The sequence below is a fragment of the Micrasema longulum genome, unplaced genomic scaffold (genome assembly GCF_059751315.1).
Source record: "Micrasema longulum isolate JH-2025_06_02 unplaced genomic scaffold, ASM5975131v1 h1tg000167l, whole genome shotgun sequence".
Classification (NCBI taxonomy): Eukaryota; Metazoa; Arthropoda; class Insecta; order Trichoptera; family Brachycentridae; genus Micrasema; species Micrasema longulum.
Genome location: NW_028277372.1, coordinates 192162 through 211355, shown reverse-complemented (window position 1 = coordinate 211355; position 19194 = coordinate 192162). Strand labels below are relative to the sequence as shown.

The 19194-nt window shown below is 30.3% G+C and overlaps 1 protein-coding gene across 1 annotated transcript in view; it reads left to right on the top strand.

The window, feature by feature from the left end:
- The window catches only part of LOC148284013 (lachesin-like), a 52005-nt gene extending 37414 nt beyond the window's left edge, over positions 1-14591 (top strand). Inside the window, exons 5-10 of the mRNA XM_088242830.1 lie at positions 1154-1282; positions 5017-5155; positions 5437-5588; positions 9774-9833; positions 12118-12177; positions 14001-14591. Coding sequence (XP_088098956.1) covers positions 1154-1282; positions 5017-5155; positions 5437-5588; positions 9774-9833; positions 12118-12177; positions 14001-14191 — 731 coding nt within the window. The 3' untranslated portion in view covers positions 14192-14591. The remainder of the gene's footprint in view (positions 1-1153; positions 1283-5016; positions 5156-5436; positions 5589-9773; positions 9834-12117; positions 12178-14000) is intronic.
- Positions 14592-19194: the final 4603 nt, after the last annotated feature.

The following is a 19194-nucleotide window of genomic DNA, read 5'->3' as shown; positions in this document are numbered from 1 at the left end:
AGCCATTTGGAATACGCCTCTCAGATATGGAATCCCCAGTATGCCATATATATAAGTAGAATAGAAAATATTCAAAACAAATTTATAAAGTACCTCAAATACAAAACCGGTATTTCTTATGTATCTACTCTCACTGCCTCCACCTTCCATGGAATCATTTCTCTACAGTACCGCAGAGTGTGTGCGGACCAACTACTGCTTTACAAAATTGTGACAGGAATGGTTGACTGTACAGAGCTGCTTGGTTTAATAACAATACATGTGCCAGCCAGGATTTGTAGACGGTACCACCTGTTTCATGTACCAATAAGTAAAACATCGTATGTTAAAAATGCTTTTTTTCGTAGGACTTTTTCAATGTACAATACTTTAAAAAATTTAAAAATATAGATTATACAAACATCACTCTGTCAGATTTAAAATTTACACTAAAAATGCATTATGTAACTTAGTAGACATTATAATAATAATTATGTACATCTCCCCCCCCCCTCCTTATCCTCTCTTCAAGCATTTTTGTCCTTATCCCGCCCAATTTACAGTAACTTAATGTTCTTAAAATTAATATTTTAAAAATCTTTGATTATTGAGTACATGAAAATAACATTTTTATATGTATAAATTGTATGTATTTATTTGATATGTAACATATATTTTCTTTACTAACTTTGTATACTATGTGGAAATCTGTTATTAGTTCTGAGCTTATACACTATATCTGTTTGTTTACTAAAAAAATATGTATGTAGAACTGTTGATTTCCCTAATAAAATAAAATAAAATAAAATGTTGACTACAATTTTTTACAAGTTTTAGTTCATCGTCTACAATTACATTAGTGGCTAATTTATGGATAAATTTTTATGATTCTAGTTGAAAGAGTTCAGTTATATTTAATTGCTTGGTTTGTTTAAAAAGTTCTCTAGTTGCAGTTAGATAGGAAAGGTTATTTACTAACTTTAATATTATTTTTTTTGTCTTTGTTGTCTGTTTATGTAATTTTGTATCCTGCTCCCCATAGTAATTTAATTTTTAAGTTTTTCACATTATATTGAAATGTTTTTATTATTTTTAATATGTATATTTATAAGGTAAAAGAAACTGCGTACCGTGTATATTAATAAATGAATAAATAAATAATATTTTCTTTCAGTTGAAACCTTTGCTGGTGATAGTCTGACACTACTGAAATTAGAAAGAAGGCAAATGGGAGCGTATTTATGCATCGCTTCCAATGATGTACCACCAGCAGTCAGTAAACGGATCACCCTTAATGTTAACTGTGAGTAATCAGCATATTGAATTTTGTCGTTTTATATTTTGCATTTTTTTATGACCCTACTCAGTCCGATTAGTACGAAGCTTATACCCGTATGCAGAGACAAAACTTAAGGTGAGGAAAGTACATTCTAATCTCAAATGCGGAGAATAACCTGAAGGTGGAGACAATAGAATGTACTTTCCTCACCTTAAGTTTTGTCTCTGCATACGGGTATTAGTTAAAACTTTAAGAAAATGAAATATTACTAATTAAAAGCATAGTAAAAATAGCGCGACAACATTAAAAGACTCAAAATGTAAAACAACTTTTAAATAAAAACAACCGCACATATAAATTGTGTAGCGAGAGATTTTTTTGAAAAAATATATGTCAATCAATAAACGTAGTACTTTGTATAATTGTTACACATTTTATTTATATTTTTATGTATTTCATTGCTTTATATTTGTTTTATAATATATTATATATTAGCAGCCGACATCAGGTCGACGCTCAGTATACAGATTTTAGCAAGGCTTTTGATAAAATCAGTCACAAAATCCTTCTTCACAAATTAAAATGTTATGGCTTTCACGGTAATCTACTACGTTGGATTGAATCTTATTTAAAGTATCGCCTCCAATCAGTTGCACTATTAAACTATCAGTCTTCATTTAAACAATGCTATTCCGGTGTACCCCAGGGATCCCACTTGGGTCCATTATTGTTTATTCTTTATATTAATGATATGGGTAACGTCTTTAAATTTTCCGAATACAAAATATTTGCCGATGACACAAAAATATACAAGAAAGTTACTTCCCTACAAGATTGTCTTGATATGCAAGATGATCTTGAAAACTTCTCTACTTACTGTGTAAATAATCAGCTCATATTAAATCCGCTTAAATGCAAAACAATTACCTTTACGAGAATAAAAAATCCGATAGATTATTCGTATTCTCTATCGGGTACAGTCTTGCACCGTGTCCAAGAAATACGAGATCTAGGTGTAGTTCTGGACTCAAAAATGACATTTCAATCACAGATTGATAAAATTATTGAAAAAGCATATAAAATGTTAGGTTTTATTATACGAGTATCTAAGCCTTTTAAAAATGATCTAACAATAAAAAATCTTTATTATAGTTATGTAAGAACCCATCTTGAATTTGCGTCTATCGTTTGGAATCCACAATACATTACTTATATTGACAGGCTGGAGAAAGTACAAAACAAATTTTTAAAACATTTGAATTTCCGATGCTCTCTTATATTTCCAAATCATGACTTATCTGGACGTTTTCACAAACTGATTAACCTCGAAAAAAGGAGAACATTAATGGACCTCACATTCCTCTATAAAATTATTAACAGTCTAGCTGATTCGTCCCAGCTCCTAAATAAAATTCAAATTAACTGTCCATCACGTGCCCTACGAAATCACCCAACCTTTAGAATACCTAGTGTCAATATGAACTATTGCCAGAATTCGTTTTTACACAGATCGTGTTCCACTTTTAACAGCTTTTTTAACCATATAGATATATATCATACAGGATTACAATTATTTGAAAATAGTGTATTGAAAACTTTTGAATAAAACTCCGGTTGGTCCCTTTTTCTCTTATATCACTCAAATTACATACATTCATATTATTATTATAAATTAAATTTCTCTTTTGAAATTTTGTATTACTTCTAAAATCGCTTTAATGAAATTTTATCGACTTCTCTTGGTTTAAAATCTTCTCCTTATATTGCTTTTTCAAATTTTAAATGATGTTATTCCTTCTTTATTTTTTCTTTTTTCTCTGCTGCCATTGGCATGTTTTTATACTTGTTATACTTTTAAACTACTTTTAATTACTTATATTATATATGTTAATAAAATCAATATATTGCTGCTCTTACTATAATGTGTCATTAATTTTGAAGATGTTTTTTAAATTGACCTAAATTTAAATTTACTGTCTTATATTTCACTTAAAGATTCTTCTCATCGTTTCTTTGAATCCCTTAAAATAAATATGTGTTTATGTTTTTCCTTTTTTAAAAAAAATATGTTATTACTATTTTATTTTATTTTTACATCTGAGTATGTTTTTCATTCTTTATTTCCATTCTTAATTCTTAATTACTCTTACAAGTTTTCTTCATTTTTAATATTATTTCCATTTGTAAATACTCACTACAAACTACAAACCTTAAAATATATTTTTTTTTCACTTAAATTTAAATTTTTAAACAACTTTCATTTATGTTTTCTTTTTCCTTCTCTTTTTTCATACTTTCATAATTAACATTAGATTTAATTGCTTTTTAATATGGAAACTTCACTGGTCCATTAGAATTAAGTCCAATTGTGTAAAATATTAAACTTTGTAACTGTACTGTATGTTTCCTGAATAAAAGAAAATAAAAAAAAATAAATAAAAAATTATACTTTATTATTTATGTTTAAGTAACATGTATTCTTGGCACATATGTATACTTTATATTTGTATAATAATGATCTATATTTCTTACATTTGATAAGCTAGATATTTATAATTAAGTAGTTTTAGTTTTTCTTTTTATATTATTGTTTTATTAGTATAAGACTACTTACGCTCTAAAGATAAAAAATCTCCATCTTAGAACAGGCTGTGCCATGTTAGATGGAGACTATCATAAACAGAGAACACTCCGTTTTCATTTTACATTAATTGGTTGGATATAGATTCCCTGTTATTACGTATGTATATTATTTTTTTGCAATAAATTTATAAATAAAATAAATAAATAAATAATATTGGACAAATAATTCATTAATATATTTGATAAGTGTGTAATGTTACGTAAAAAAAATAAATTCTTTGTTTATTCAAACTAACGAGTCATTGCGCGTGTTGGTGCTTAAAAGCTATAATAATGAGTTCTGCAATGGCAGTGACTAAGTAGAGGTTGCCATGTTTGCAACAAACCCGATAATTTAAAAGTCAAGTTCTTACAAATAAAGCCGTATTTTTAACTGACAATGTTATAACTATTGTAAAAAATTGTATTCTGAATAAGTTTCAATAATTATCTCACGTTTTTTAGATTTAAATACTGCCGGGTTTTCAAGTAGTACCATCAAATGAACGTAGTTATGCAGAAAACAGCCAGCCATAGAAAAGTACAACTGAGATAAAAGCAACTTTATGAAACTAGTGAATAATCAAATCTACATGACAGTAGGAATGTTTTTGATTTCGACAAATGATAAACAATAAATACATTAGTTTTTTTACATTACAAACAAGAATCTCATCCATGTATTTGACCAGTTTAAATGATCTTTTAAGTACCGTCAGATTTTTCTAGTGCTGTGGATGTTTTTTTAAATTGAGAAATGCCGTTTTTGTGATCGACACATTATTCAGAAGGTGATTATTACAGTGTTATTGTATAAAAGCGGTCTGGTTGTTTTTAGCAGACCATTGAATTGATCTTATTACACCCGAAAACACCATTATTTTTATTCTTTTTGAAATTGTGGACTGGCTACTTTCTGCATAACAGCGTTCAAATATTCTTAGGTTAAACACTGTTTCTAATTCTTGTCAACCATTTCGGAAATCGAACTCAAATCCTCTATCATATCAAACTCGCTGATCATTGACCACAGGGCTGACAAATATAACATACATTTTTTTAATAACTAAAAAAATATGGAATTTTATATATGTTTTAAAAATATGTTTGAAGTAATGTATTCCATTTTTTTACAGTTGCCCCTGGGATAAAAGTGCCAAATCAATTGCTTGGAGCGCCTTTTGGAACTGACGTTCAGTTGGAATGTTTTGTTGAGGCTTTTCCTAATACGATCAACTATTGGGTAAAAAACAGGGGTGACGTTTTACTAACTGGGTAATAATTTTTAATTATTTTGTTTAAAACAAACATTTGCATTTATATGTTACAATTACATACATTATACTTATTTCATTTACTTTTATGTATTTTATTTTAATTAATAATATAAGATAAATCCACAAAGATACATGCTAAAATGCAAAAAAAACATGGATTTGTCGATACGATTTCACAAGCATAATTATTAATTATTTAATTATAGAATTACACAAAATAGATAAAATTACATTTGTTGTAAATAAAAATATTGAGTTTTTACCCATTCGTTTTTCCAGGAAAAAACACACAATAACAGAGATAAAAAAGGGACCGTACAAAGTCCACCTACAGCTCACTATATCCAGTTTCAGTAAAAGAGATTTAGGAACATACATGTGTGTGTCCACTAACTCTTTAGGAAGAGCTGACGGTACCATTCGACTATATGGTATGTATTCTTTTTATTTTGAGTTCCCGTACTATTTTTCAGTATAAAAAATGACTCAAAAACGTTATCTACAACATTAACTTCTCTTCAGATAAGAAAAAAAAAAGAGTCGACTTGATCTTTAATGTATGTTTGCTTGAAATCTTATCAATTTCAAGGATTGAAAATATTTTTCAAATGCAATGTTAATCTTCATTTATTTTTATTTGGTAAAATTTAGTCCTTGTCTGGAAATATTTAGACAAACTGTTAATACTGTTTATTAAAAATAAATTAAAAATGTTATTTAAAAAAACTATTTTATTTTAATTATTATATGTAAATTCATGTACATTTGCGTAGATGAAGTCACGCAATGCTAACTGTAATATGTCCAAGAATATGAGGAATTTAAAGTAATACCCCATCAAAAAATCAATGTTAGCTTTGTTCTTAGGTGTAATAGCTATGGAATTCAACTTCCAAAAGTACTTTCAGGTGCTTATACCCGATAGGAAATAATGGTTCCCCGATAGCCTTCTTCTCTACAGGAAAGGAGACATTGTGTGGTACCGCAAAATATTTTTCAGTCTACACTCACTTAAAAGGTTGCAAAAATTCTATCCCATTAATACTAAATACACCCTTGTACAAGCATTACTTATTCCCATTCTAGATTACGCTGATGTTTCCACGGCTGATTTAAGCTGTGAGTAACTGGATAAACTTGAATGACTTCAGAATACATGCGTAAGGTACATTTTTGGTCGTAGGAAATATGACCACATTTCTGATTATCGTAGGCAACTGAAATGGCTCGAAATTAGACAGCGGAGAGACTCACTCACTCCCTCTCACTTCTGTTCAATGTACTTCAGAGTCCTAACGCTTCTTTATACTTGCGTGAAAAATTTCAACGCTTATCAGTTCATGGTTTACCGTTTAATTCTAATTGTCAAGGCACTCTCTTAATACCCATCCACAATTCCTCTTTCTTCTCTAACTCATATAGTGTCCATGCGGCTCGACTGTGGAATCATCTCCCATCCACCATCAAAGATGTTACTACATTATATCTGTTTAAATCACGCCTGAAGCAACAATTCCTTTCTCTTCCTCAATCTCTATTCCTTTCCTTTTTATTCTTTCCTCTTCTTCTTTTTTCCCATTGAGTAAAAGTTTTGAATTAAGGTAATCTATAAACAAATACGTTTATTTCTATTTTAATGTATCTTTAGCTTTTTAATCTTTTTTTCAATTGAATATGTTCTGTTACTTGAATTATAAAAATATTTTATTCGTTGGTTGGAAGAAATTGCCATTTGGCAATAAGCCCACCAATGTACAAATAACATTATGTACAAAAAGTTAAATAATTTATTTATTTTTAAATTAGACCTCCTAAAGGTTTTACATTAGCCAAGGGCTCTATCGAAATGTCTTCCAAACTGATCACATGAAAATTTGCGCTGACAGTACGAGAACAAAATAATTTTTATTCTCTAAATCAAGCTGCTCTAAAAGCACTGAGCTTTGTCGAGATTAATACGAAATAAACATTGGAATGTCTATGGGCGCTTTATTTTGTCGGTGAGTTTTACATTTATTTAGGTACTTGGGTACTCAAACACCGACCGACGGTAACAGGGCATCTGATGAATGGGCAAGGCTAAAAGCTGAAATAACCCAAATTAGCCTTGGGCCTTGCTGTGGGTTGTCCAAATGTCCTCCTTGTAACGAGCTAAGGTCATGGGCCAGGACGCTGATCATAATGCTCTGGCTAAAAATACCTTGCCAGCACCGCGCAAAGAAACTGATAACTAAAAATACTCGCAAAGGTTTGCTTTTGACCTTATAAAGACCAGCCGAAATCAAGCGAGGATTATCACTAGAACTCTTAAAGGGCCCTGCTGATTGAATCAACGCCTTGCTGGAATGAACCTTTCCGAAACTATTAGATGTAGTGTCTGCAGTGCAGATAAAGGAAAACCAATGCACATTTTATGTGAATGTGATGTTTTATATCATAAAAGAAGCCTAATCCTCATCCTCATAAGAACCACTGGTTAAACCTAAGGATGTTAAAGAGCTTGCTTCTTACCTAATAGCTCGATACTTTATTTTGGCCTTTCACACAGCAGCCAGGCTCTTTCAAGACCTGGATTTGGAAGGCGAGACTTATTCATGGGAATCCATCACAATAGATGCTTACAGGTTGCAGTGACGTCAAAACCTTTTATAGTTCTGACCCCCACCTCTTAGAATGATAATAAAAATATGAATATAATACGTAGAGTATTCAAACAAATAAGACGGGTTCCGTGGTATTGTGGACTCCGAATTAGGAATTCCGAGTTCGACCCACGCTCTGCCAAAACTCGCTTCCACATTTTTTTTTTGTTTGCTGTTCATGTAGAAACTTATTTAGGTTTATATTTTATATCTTGTTATATTAACAGACTTGGACTTTGAAGGTGAACACTATGGGCACACTAACAAGCTGGAGGCTTTTGAGATGTAATTGCATCGCTGAATGCTTAAAATACTTTGGGCAGACCTAATAACAAATTCAGAAGTCTTAAGTCAATCTAGAACGAACAAGGAACTTTTAACTACCATTAAAGTTTGTAAAATTTTGTATCTGGGGCAAAAAATGCGTGGAGAAAAGTACCACTTGCTTCATTTAATTTTGAAAGGCAAGATTGAAGGTGACAGAGGAGCTGGAAGAAGACAAATGTCCTAGCTGCAAAATATACGAGACTGGATTGGCTTCAGAACTGTGGAGCAAATTTTCTGGGCAGCACAGGACAGACATACTTTTTTTTTGGGGATACCTGCCAGGGAACTAAGAGAAGAAGATGATTAAAAAGGAGGAAATTTAAGACCTTATTATGGCAAACGACAGGACAATATCTGTCGCCTCATATTTGGAGTGGCAGGATTTAATCCAGCAGACTAAAAGTTACCATACATATGTTTTAAATATTTCAAACTTTGAAACGATGAGCCTAAAAAAATAATTTGATGCAAAATAAACTTTGAGTAAATAAAAGAAAATATAATAAGTCAAACTTAAAAAGAAAACAAATATTTTTTCATCAGCGCGTTCTTTTTACGGCCATTAAGGGAAAATAATTTTTCAAATAATTATGAGTTAAGGTGATAGTCAAGTGTGGGGTATAAATGAGGTCAAGTAGAAATAGAAGGGTGTGAAGGAAATAAGGGAACGCAGTTCGTTGCGTAACGTAAGATCTTACCACTTAAGGACCCCTGCTGCGCTTGCTCTCGAGTAAATATTAAAACCAAGGGGGAGTTACTCTTCCTTAGATGAAAATATTGTCAAATATTTTTTTCTTGTTTTTCTTATCCCCCCTTTACTTCTTTGTATCAAATGAAAATTCTCAAGGTTTAGCGGGTTTTCAGTTTAATTAATTATTTTTCTAATGTTTTTTTCTATTATCAAAGAAAAAAACGTTAATAATGACTTGTAATGATATTTTACTCGATAAAATATATTTTTTAATACTCATCGCGACATTAAATTAAAATATCCAAAACATTAAAAAAAAATATATTTATTTTTTGTCACGGAATTTCCGTTTGCTCTTATATCGCATAGTCTACGTCTCGTAAAGCGTTTAATTATATTAAAAAAACTGTTTCAAAAAACACGTGTGTGCAAAACAAAAAAAAATATTCAATTTATTTTTGGTTTTGTACACCATTTTGTTAAAATACTTTTTTTTTTTTTTTTTAAAGAAATATTTGTGTTCTTATAATCTACGCAAATATTTAATTTCGAGGGCCATTTTCAAAGAGTTGTAAATAACTCACTATTAGAAAACGGGAACCAAGTTGGGGTAGAGTGGGATTTGAACCACGGACCTTTGATCCGTGAGTCCGAGGCACAAAATTTGACATAAACGCTGAACGTTCCAAGATACATGAAAAACCATTTTCAATGATTAAAAACAGCACGGGATATAAACATGCAGGTTCTTTTATATTTATAAGCTTATTTTTATGTATTTGAGGTTTAAAAACTTGAAAACGTTCTGTTTTAAAACTTCATTTTTTGACATTTGTCTTGTATATCCTGCACCATTTAAAACCCTGTCTATGTAATTTAGGATAAACTGACACTTTTTGATCATCATTCAAAGCTTAACAGATACTACTAAATAATGTGTTGATATTTTTTTGCAGAAATTAAAGTACCAACAAAGCCGCCAACAACAACGGAAATTCCTACGACAACAATTTCAAGTAAATATTTTTATGCGTTGTTTTTATCCAAAAAGTTATAAAATGCCATTTTATACTAAATGCGAAAAAACAAAATTAATAATTTATGGAAATAAAAGACAAGTGACACTTGAATTTTTAGATTAAGAATAACCGGTGACCGGTTTCATCGCTTTCGCGCCATCTTTAAGACTGGTAAATCAATTACAATATTTCATTTATTTTTTGTTTTTGTTCACAAAAAAAAGTCATTTCATAATAATGATACCTGTCTCGAAGATGTCGTGAAAAGGATGAAACCATTAACTCGTTATCCTAAATTTGTATCGCGTGTCTTTTATTTCAATAATTAGTTACAATTAACTTCAACTAAGAATCCTCATAAACAAAATGAAATGTTTAAAATAAGATTAAAAGTGAGATTATAAGGTAAATATAATAGACAGCGAACGATGAGAATATTTTAAAAATTATCCTTCTAAAATAATATTAAATTTAATTATAAACTGCTTAATTTTTACAAATATAATGAAATAACGAGGGAAAGGGAATTTTTAAAATATGTGCGCCTCAATGTAGAGTGGTGAGTGCGTTAGCCTAACGTAGAAGAGTTTTGAGGTTCGACTCACGACATCGTCATTCCCTTTTCGCATCTATAATAATAATGCAAAAACACTGCATTGGTACATCAATCGTTGCGTATCTTCATAATTAATGTTACATGAACTTAGGTTATCTGTTCTACACATCGGATACCAGTCTATAGACCATAAAATATTCCAGTGTAAAACACCTCTTTCAATAAATATTGAATGTCAACCATGTTGTGAGTCGAGCTCGAGACCTCTTGGATGGAAGAAAAACGAGCTGATCATCATGCGCTTAGGATTCTCGACATGGTTAACAAAAAAACATTTGGATAAAAATCTGACATAAATGAACCTAGAACGTGTGAGACACCCGTTACATTTTTACCCTCACTTATTGAATGTACAACGTTGCATCCCCTGCCATTCAGTAGCTAGAGTAAACTACCTATCGCACCCATCACACGTTGAGCTCTCTTTTTCATGTGCCAGCAGTTCTTTTTTCGAAGAAAGTTTCAATTGATTTTTTTTCGCAAAGCTTTACAATTCTTAGAATAAACGTTAGAATTAAAATAAGAAAACAATATTTAAAAAAAATCTATAGCAATAAAATTTAAACTGCAGTTTATCAATGCAAGAAATAAAAAATAAAGAAATACAGATAGTGTTTTTCTGGGTTATTATGCCGTGTTTGTGGGCTTTGTGACAAGAATAAACACAATGACAAGAATAAAAGAGCACAAGAGTGCATGCAAGTTGGGCTACCCGGATAAATCAGCTCTTGCAGAGCACTACATAGAAACAGGGCATAATTTCTCATTTGAGCCAAATGTCCTTGGAAAGCCCAAAAATCATCAAGCCCGTTTAATAAAGGAAGCCATAGAAATATACAAGCATCCTAATAACATAAACAGGGATGATGGGTTACGACTACGAACCTCATGGTACCCGTTGCTTCCAAAGCCCACGGTACAAACTCCACACACTTAACCACATACATTGCCCGACTGCGACACGGTACAAATTCCTCACAATTAAACACACTAAAAACTACACTCATACATTCAGCCCTGAAGATGGACACTGCAATGTGCTCCGAAACGTCGGCAATACAAAGCCCACAAACACGGCATAATAACCCAGAAAAACACTATCTGTATTCTGAAGGCCGTGAAAACCTACGAACCTTAAATAAAGAAATGTTAATTTTAAAATAAAAAAAATTAAATTATGGGTGTCCCACACCCGGTTCATTTACGGCGTAGTGTACAATAAGTTTATTGACGCCGGGTTAATGGAATAAAAATTTGACTTTTTTATATTTCTCACCAATTAACTTGAGTTTCAATTATTTTGAAGATATTAAGTATAAGTTTTTTTTAAGCTCTTACAAAGTAATAGTCATGTTCTGAAACCGGCCGTAATACTGAATTTATTAAAGTGATTCAACACAAGCTTAATACGTTGTTTAATTGTTTGGCATGGAAAATATTATCTTAATTTCATTTTCAAAAAATCTTTTTTTTTTATTGGAAAACAAAACTGTTATGAAAATATTAGAAAGAAAGGTAAAATAAAACCAAGGAAAATGGTCGTGTTCATGTATGTCAATGTCAAATCAAATAAATATACGTCTGTCAAATTTGACGTAAATACGATTAAAAAAATTTTTTTTGGAAAATATCTGTGATTACAGGAACAATATTGTATTTTTACAGGTACGATGCTACAAACACCCGCCCAGAAGAAAAAGATTACAACAGTTCGAACAACAATAGGTAATCTTACATTTTTTAAAATACATTTTTTAACATTTTGTATAGTATGGCACTAATTTAAATACAAAGAATTAAAAAAAAATACCATTCAAAATAGAATCCTTCTTTTTCATTAAAACCAAAAAATTGTTGACTGAAAAGTAAAAAACACATTTTACAAATAACTCGCGTTTTGAAGAAGTTATATATAAAACTCATTATATTAGAAATCAAACACTGAATTGAGTCTACTGAACACTATATTTTATTTTTACAAATATATAAACAAAAATTTGGTAATAATTGTTTCCTCTTGTTAGGGCATTTTCAAACGAATGTGAAGATTAGATGGATTTAAAAGGGGATTAAGGAAAGGATTTAAGAAAGCATTAGATAGTTTGAAAATGCCCTAACAAGGCGAAACATTCGTCACAAATTTTTTGTTTTTATATGTGTAAAAAAAAAAGAGTTTAGTAGACTCGAATCAGTGTTTAATTTCTTATATTATAAGCTTAAACATGGAGTTCTACAAAATTAGCACCAAATCAATCAATATGTTATATTTCCTTGGAAAAGAGCGTATGTCAGTTGGTTCGTAGTACAGTAGTTGTTATTAATCAACTTTGTGGTTATTTATAAATGAAAATAAAAATACAATAACTCTGTTACTAACCACTTATTTTTAAAATAAAAATACCTACCGCATTCAGAAAAAGACATGTCCCTTAATTATGCATTCAATTAACACACTTAAAACTAAAAGAAACTATGATTTTTAAAGAAAATAACAATTTTGTAAGGTAAAAATAATTTTAATCAAATTTTATTCACAAACCACCTGATCATAATAAAAAAATCATAATTTTAACAGAGACATTGGGTAAAAGGTTTGATTTGTTAAAAATAAAAGATTCGAATTAGAAAACTTAGAATTAAAAAAAAAAACCACAAACAGTATTTCCGATAGTCCTGTGAATGATTGATTTTCAACCCCCATCACTCTTCACTTCATACCTCAAAAACACAAAATACTACTTAATTAACTTTTAAAAGACAGCGGTAAATAATTCCTTTGCGCGGTGATGTAACATTGTGTTACCACTAGTAAAAGACGGAATATTCTAAACTTTAAACATTTGAAAAAAAAAAACATAGAGATATACTGTTTAATAATTCTTTTTCCATAATTTATGCAAATAAACATATAATTTTGCCTCGTTGTGGCAAAATAAATTAAAAATCATAAATACACCTCTCATATTACGCGCATCAACTAACTGAATACTGAATCTGTTTTACCCAACACCCGCAACAGAACAGCGTCTCTGTCTTCCTAGTTATGAGTTCTATCCTTGTGCTCTCTCTTATAAAGACGTTTCGTTGAATGAGCGGACATTCATTCTTCGCATAGCAAGGATAAATATTTTTTTGTATAAACATCCAGCAAAGTAATACAAATTTAACTTTCCAAATCCGGTGTGAAAATGTTTATTTGAAGATTACAAAAAATACGGGCTCAACATTTTGAATAAATTGATTTATCTTTTATATTTGCGTTCTTATTATTTACCCAAATATTTCGATTTTTGGGCCATTTTCAAGGAATTGTAAATAAATCACTCTTAGAAAATGGAAATCCAGTTGGAGTAGAGTGGGGTTTGAACCTCGGACCTCTGATTCGTGAGTCCGCAACACTAGCCACGGGTACACAACCCGATTTTTGAGATTTAACTTTAGATTTTCTTTTCAGGTGCAACTGGCCTTCAAAGCAAGGCAATGGCCGTATATAACCTTACTTTATTCATGTGCATCATGCAATCTATTTATAATTTTGTTATTTCCAGATCCGCGTCGTCTGACTACAACTCCGTTGCCCATAGAAGACAACTTACTGATTCCGAGCGACAGAAGTGGACCTAAAGAGTACTTTTACAACTCGGAAGCAAGTGCCGGAAGTTCCGCAAGACATGCCTCGCCCGCCTTCCCCGTATCAGCGATGCTCTTCCTGTTTTCAGTACTACTGGGAACGAGGTGATAGCGTAGCCGAGACTAGTATTAATAATTATGTGTAAATGTATTTTATAAAATATGACATATTCGTAAGAAAACGTAAGAAAATATATTTCTCAACAGTAGAAGTAAAATCTTAAGTATGTATTAAATGAATCGTAAAATTGAACAAATCAATAATTTTGTCTAGAGAAGATATGCGGAGGAGTAGTTTTATGCAAAAGCTATTTGAAGTATTTATTTCACTCTCTAAAAGATGCCTCCTCAAATACCGTGCGAAAAAGATAACTGCGTGTCGCACTGATCATGTCTAGATAAAATCGACAAAATCGAAGCCTGGAAGGTATTCCCGTTTTCCTTACCCCAAATCTGAGCCAATCTTTCTTTTAAAAAAAAAAATATAAATCAGAAAAAAAATCTCTGCGGGCAACCTTTTTTTTTCAATAATTCTTAATTTATTTGTGCACCATACTTCCGAAAACGGCAGATAAAACAAGGCGCTTTTAAGAGTATTTCGATGGTCATATTGGTCATAGCTCCTATTAAAGACGATTAAAAACAAACAAACAATTGGGTGGATTTCTTAAGTATGTAAAAAAATCACTTCTCTTATGTTATAATCAAGAGAGGAAATAAGATAATACGTTTGTACTTGGAAAAAAATATATATGTAAATAAACGTATATCCATTTAATCATTTTATTACTTTATTTAATTTCTGCATTAATTTTTAACGAACAAATTGAAATTGGGGTAGAAAACACTTCAAAGATGGAAATATGGAAGTCTAGGCATTTACAAGGCTTATGCTCTGTCAGTCGCCACTTTTCACACTGTTTAACATATACTATTTTGCCCATGTTTGAACATACATTTTTCTGAAATTCTTCCATCTGTTGATTTAAGTGAAGTTAATGAGCTTAAACCTTTATTGTTGTCTCTTCAAATTCGTCTGATCGAATTATTTCACATTCAAGGCGAGGTCTGAAAACAGTTTTTCAATTTTCAAACCTCTTCAACCAGTAGTTTTTTCTTTATTTTATTGTTTTAAACTTCTACTATATGTAATAATTTGTAGGTTTATATAATTTTTGTTTCTAAATGTTGTTTTTTTTTATACTATTAAACAAAATATGCTCAAATTATAAGTTTTGTAAAGGGAAATTTCACCGTTTGTGATAATAAAATAAAATAAAAGTTTAACAGCACATCCTCTTAAAATTAAACAAAAAGCAACCTTCAATACCATAACAGGAAACTGCTGCAAGATATTGCATACATTTGTTTATTTGTAACCATAAAATGGTGCATCCATAGTGCTGCGTGTTGCTTGAGTAGGTATGGAGTAGTTGTTTTTTTTTTTAATGGATGTATTTTTATATACGTATGCTTCTTCTTTCCATACGTTATATCTCAACTCAACATGATACTTTTAGTCTTATGGAGTTTGGGATACATTATTTTTTTATTTAATGTATTTCCTATTGTAATAAAATGAATACATAAATCAAAAAAATAAACAAGAAATATTAGACTAATTTATTAACAAAGACGTTTAAAATAACTTTCATGGATAACTAAACCAAGATGAAGGAAGTGTTGGGAATGTGGAAATCTAGTCATTGACAAGGCTGAAGACTTGTCATTGGCTGTTTAAAACAGTCATTTTACTCACGTAAAATTCACAATTCTGAGATTTTCACATCTCCACAATCGTGAGAAGTTAAATATCTGTAGTTTGGGTCGAACATAACCAATTTCGTAAATCACAACATTACAGGAGAATACTTTTACAGCTGTTTTGTGACGTCATAATGAACTTTTTGAGGTATTTAAAACTATTATCAAATTTAAAAAAATACTACAAAGTATGGGTGTGTGTACGATTTTTTTTAATATGGGTATTTTTCAATTGACAGCAACGCTCTACAAAATGTTGGCAAGAAAAAAATGAAATCTGGCAGTTACACTTTTAGACCCAAGGCACAGATTTGTTATATATTATCTAGTCAAACCGGGGCCCCGATTACAATGGAAAGTAAACATTTATCTTCAATTTTATCTACAAATAATAATTAAGTTTTCTGTATGGAATGCTAAATATGATGACATGTTTCTCTTCTAAACATGTTTAATTAAAGGTTACCGACGAAGATACTTGAAATATTCATGCAAATATACTCATTTTCGTATATACATGTCAGTTTTTCTGTATAGGCAGTCGAAGATAACTTTTTTAACTTCCCTTTGTAATCGGGGCCCCGCCCCCGGGGTGATATTCCAAACGCTCGATGCGCTCTCACAGCCATATAAAACACTTTTATATTAATATAATTTGAGATAAAAGTGTTCTCTACGGCCGCGAGATCAGTTCAGAATAGCACCGCAGGCGTAATTTTTCATTATTTGATACATCCTCATAGACGACATGTATTAAGAGGGTTAAATTTAAGCATTTACCTTACTTTTTACGTTTTTAAAATATAAGGTATTTGACTTTAGTTAAAAGTTATCAGTTCGAAACCGTAAAAATATTTTTAAGATCTAGTCAAATGTGAAATATTTATTTGTCATGTAAATTGCTTTGTTTTTATTAAAAGTATTCTAAAAATTTAACGCCAAACAATAATAAAATTGAAATTTTCTTTAAAATACAAATAATCGAATAAAACAAAATAAAATTAAACTTCATTTTAAAGTAATATTAAAATAAAACAACTTTGTTTTAACCATTTATTTTTTTCTTTTTAACACCGACCGAATTGTCTTATTTTGGCTCTTCGTAACGTTTTTGAAAATTGCAGAGGGTCCCTTTTGAAAATATATAATATGATAAAACTTTAACCCTTCTTAATGAAAAATTTAACCCTACAAATAAGAAAAGGTTTGCCAAATGTCTGTATTTTTAAAAGAACACTGCAGATTGGTTGCCGCTCATATTATTATCTATTTTGAATGACATATTTGCACAACTGTAACAATTTTAAAGAATTTAAAACAAAACAAACTAATACGTAAATAAACCCTTAGATGTCGGCAAAAAATATATAACGCTGCTCACTTCTACTTTGTCTAAATACCTCGTTCCCTTTATGTTAACACCTACATCTTACAATCCACGTATGACTATTATTTTGAAATTAAACATGTCCATCTTTAAATTTGATTTAAGTATGCTTTTTTTCTGTCTTCGTTTTTTAATGAAAAAAAAACGTTACTAAACGTTCTTAAAAGATTTTTTAAATTTATGAAAATTTAAAGTACATGTTTATTGGGAAGCATTTAGTATAAATGTAAAATTGCTAAATAATAATTAAACTGTACATAAATATAATGAAATTATATTTTATTTAAATCAGTTTTAAAGTTATGTAAATATTAAAATTAAAATAAAGTTTTTAAAACTAGGGTGTTAAACATCCTATGCTATTCGTTAAACAATGTATTCAACATATCCTTCCATAATTTGTATTGATATAAACAAATGTAACATATCTAAATAAATTACTCAATTACGGAATAATTGTATTTTTATTCCCTATATGAAACATTTATATAAAAATTTGCAAACCCCTTACAATATATTGTATACATACCATGTTTCCAGCTCTTAAAATTTACATTAACCACTTTATGTTCTTTTTGTTCAATTTCTTGTACAAATGTTACTTCAAATAAATGTTGTTATTGGCTTGGGCCATAATTATAATAAATAAAATAAAATAAAGTAAATAACTGATGAAATTTATTTTTACCCAGAAAAACAAATGAAAAATAAAATCTTAAAACTCTTCAAATTAAAAGTCTACTTAACACTTCATTTTATTTTAACAAATAAAAAAAAAATATGAAAACCAAAATTTCGTTACAATTGTTTCACCTTGTCAGAGCATTTTCAAACGATGCCCTAACGAGGGGGAAACAATTGTCACAAAATTTTTGTTTTTATATTTTCATATAGGTATATGCAAAAATAAAATAAAGTGTTCAGTAGATTCAAATCAGTGCTTGATTTCTAATACTATAAGTTTAAACATGAAGTTCTACAAAATAACGACCAAATCAATTAATTATGAATCTGGGTTAATTCTACAAATATACGGTCAATTTATTGGGAATATTTCTTCTGTCTATTAGTAAAAAAACTCAATTTACAATCAAATCGAACTCATATTTCTCTATACTACGTTGTTACAAATGTAATGGATATAATCACAAAGCCCAGCATTGCAAAAACAATAAGTCCTGCTCTAGGTGCGCAGGCAATCACAGTTATGGTGAATGCACCACTGAAACAAACAACCATAAATGCATAAATTGCAGAAAAGTAAACGACCGACTAAAACTCCAGCTCAATGATAACCATTCATCATGGAACATAGACTGCCCCACCTATAAAAGAAAAATAGAGGCAGTAAAACGGAAAACAGATTTTTTAGATTAAATTCAGGGGAGATAAGACATGAAAAAAATAATAACATGAAAATTCTATACTTTAATATCCGAGGAATCAAATCGAAAATAGATGAGCATATAGCAAACATGAAAATTAAGCCAAACATAATTATACTCACTGAAACTTGGCTGCAAGAACATGAAACAAACACTTACAAAATAAAAAAACTACGAAGCAGCGCACTCATGCAGAAATGGAAAAGGAGGAGTATCCATACATATAGATAATCAACACGATTTTAAATTAGAAAATAGCGAAGCCTATAAGGAAAAAAACAATATCATTAAATTACAGGTAATAGACCCAAAACGCACAATATATGCAATTTACAGGCAACCTGGAAAAAATTAAATAAAAGACTACATCGACTACCTCGACCGAATACTAAATAGTGACGGAACTGAAAAAAACATCATTATCGGAGACCTTAACAGCTGGAATACTGTACAGATTTCAGAGAATGCTTCCAGTTTCGCTGCTTCGAGCAATCTATTTTTCTATGGTCCATTCACATTTATCATACCTATGCTGTGTTTGGGGTTTTGCAACTAAGAGCAAAATTTCTGAGGTGC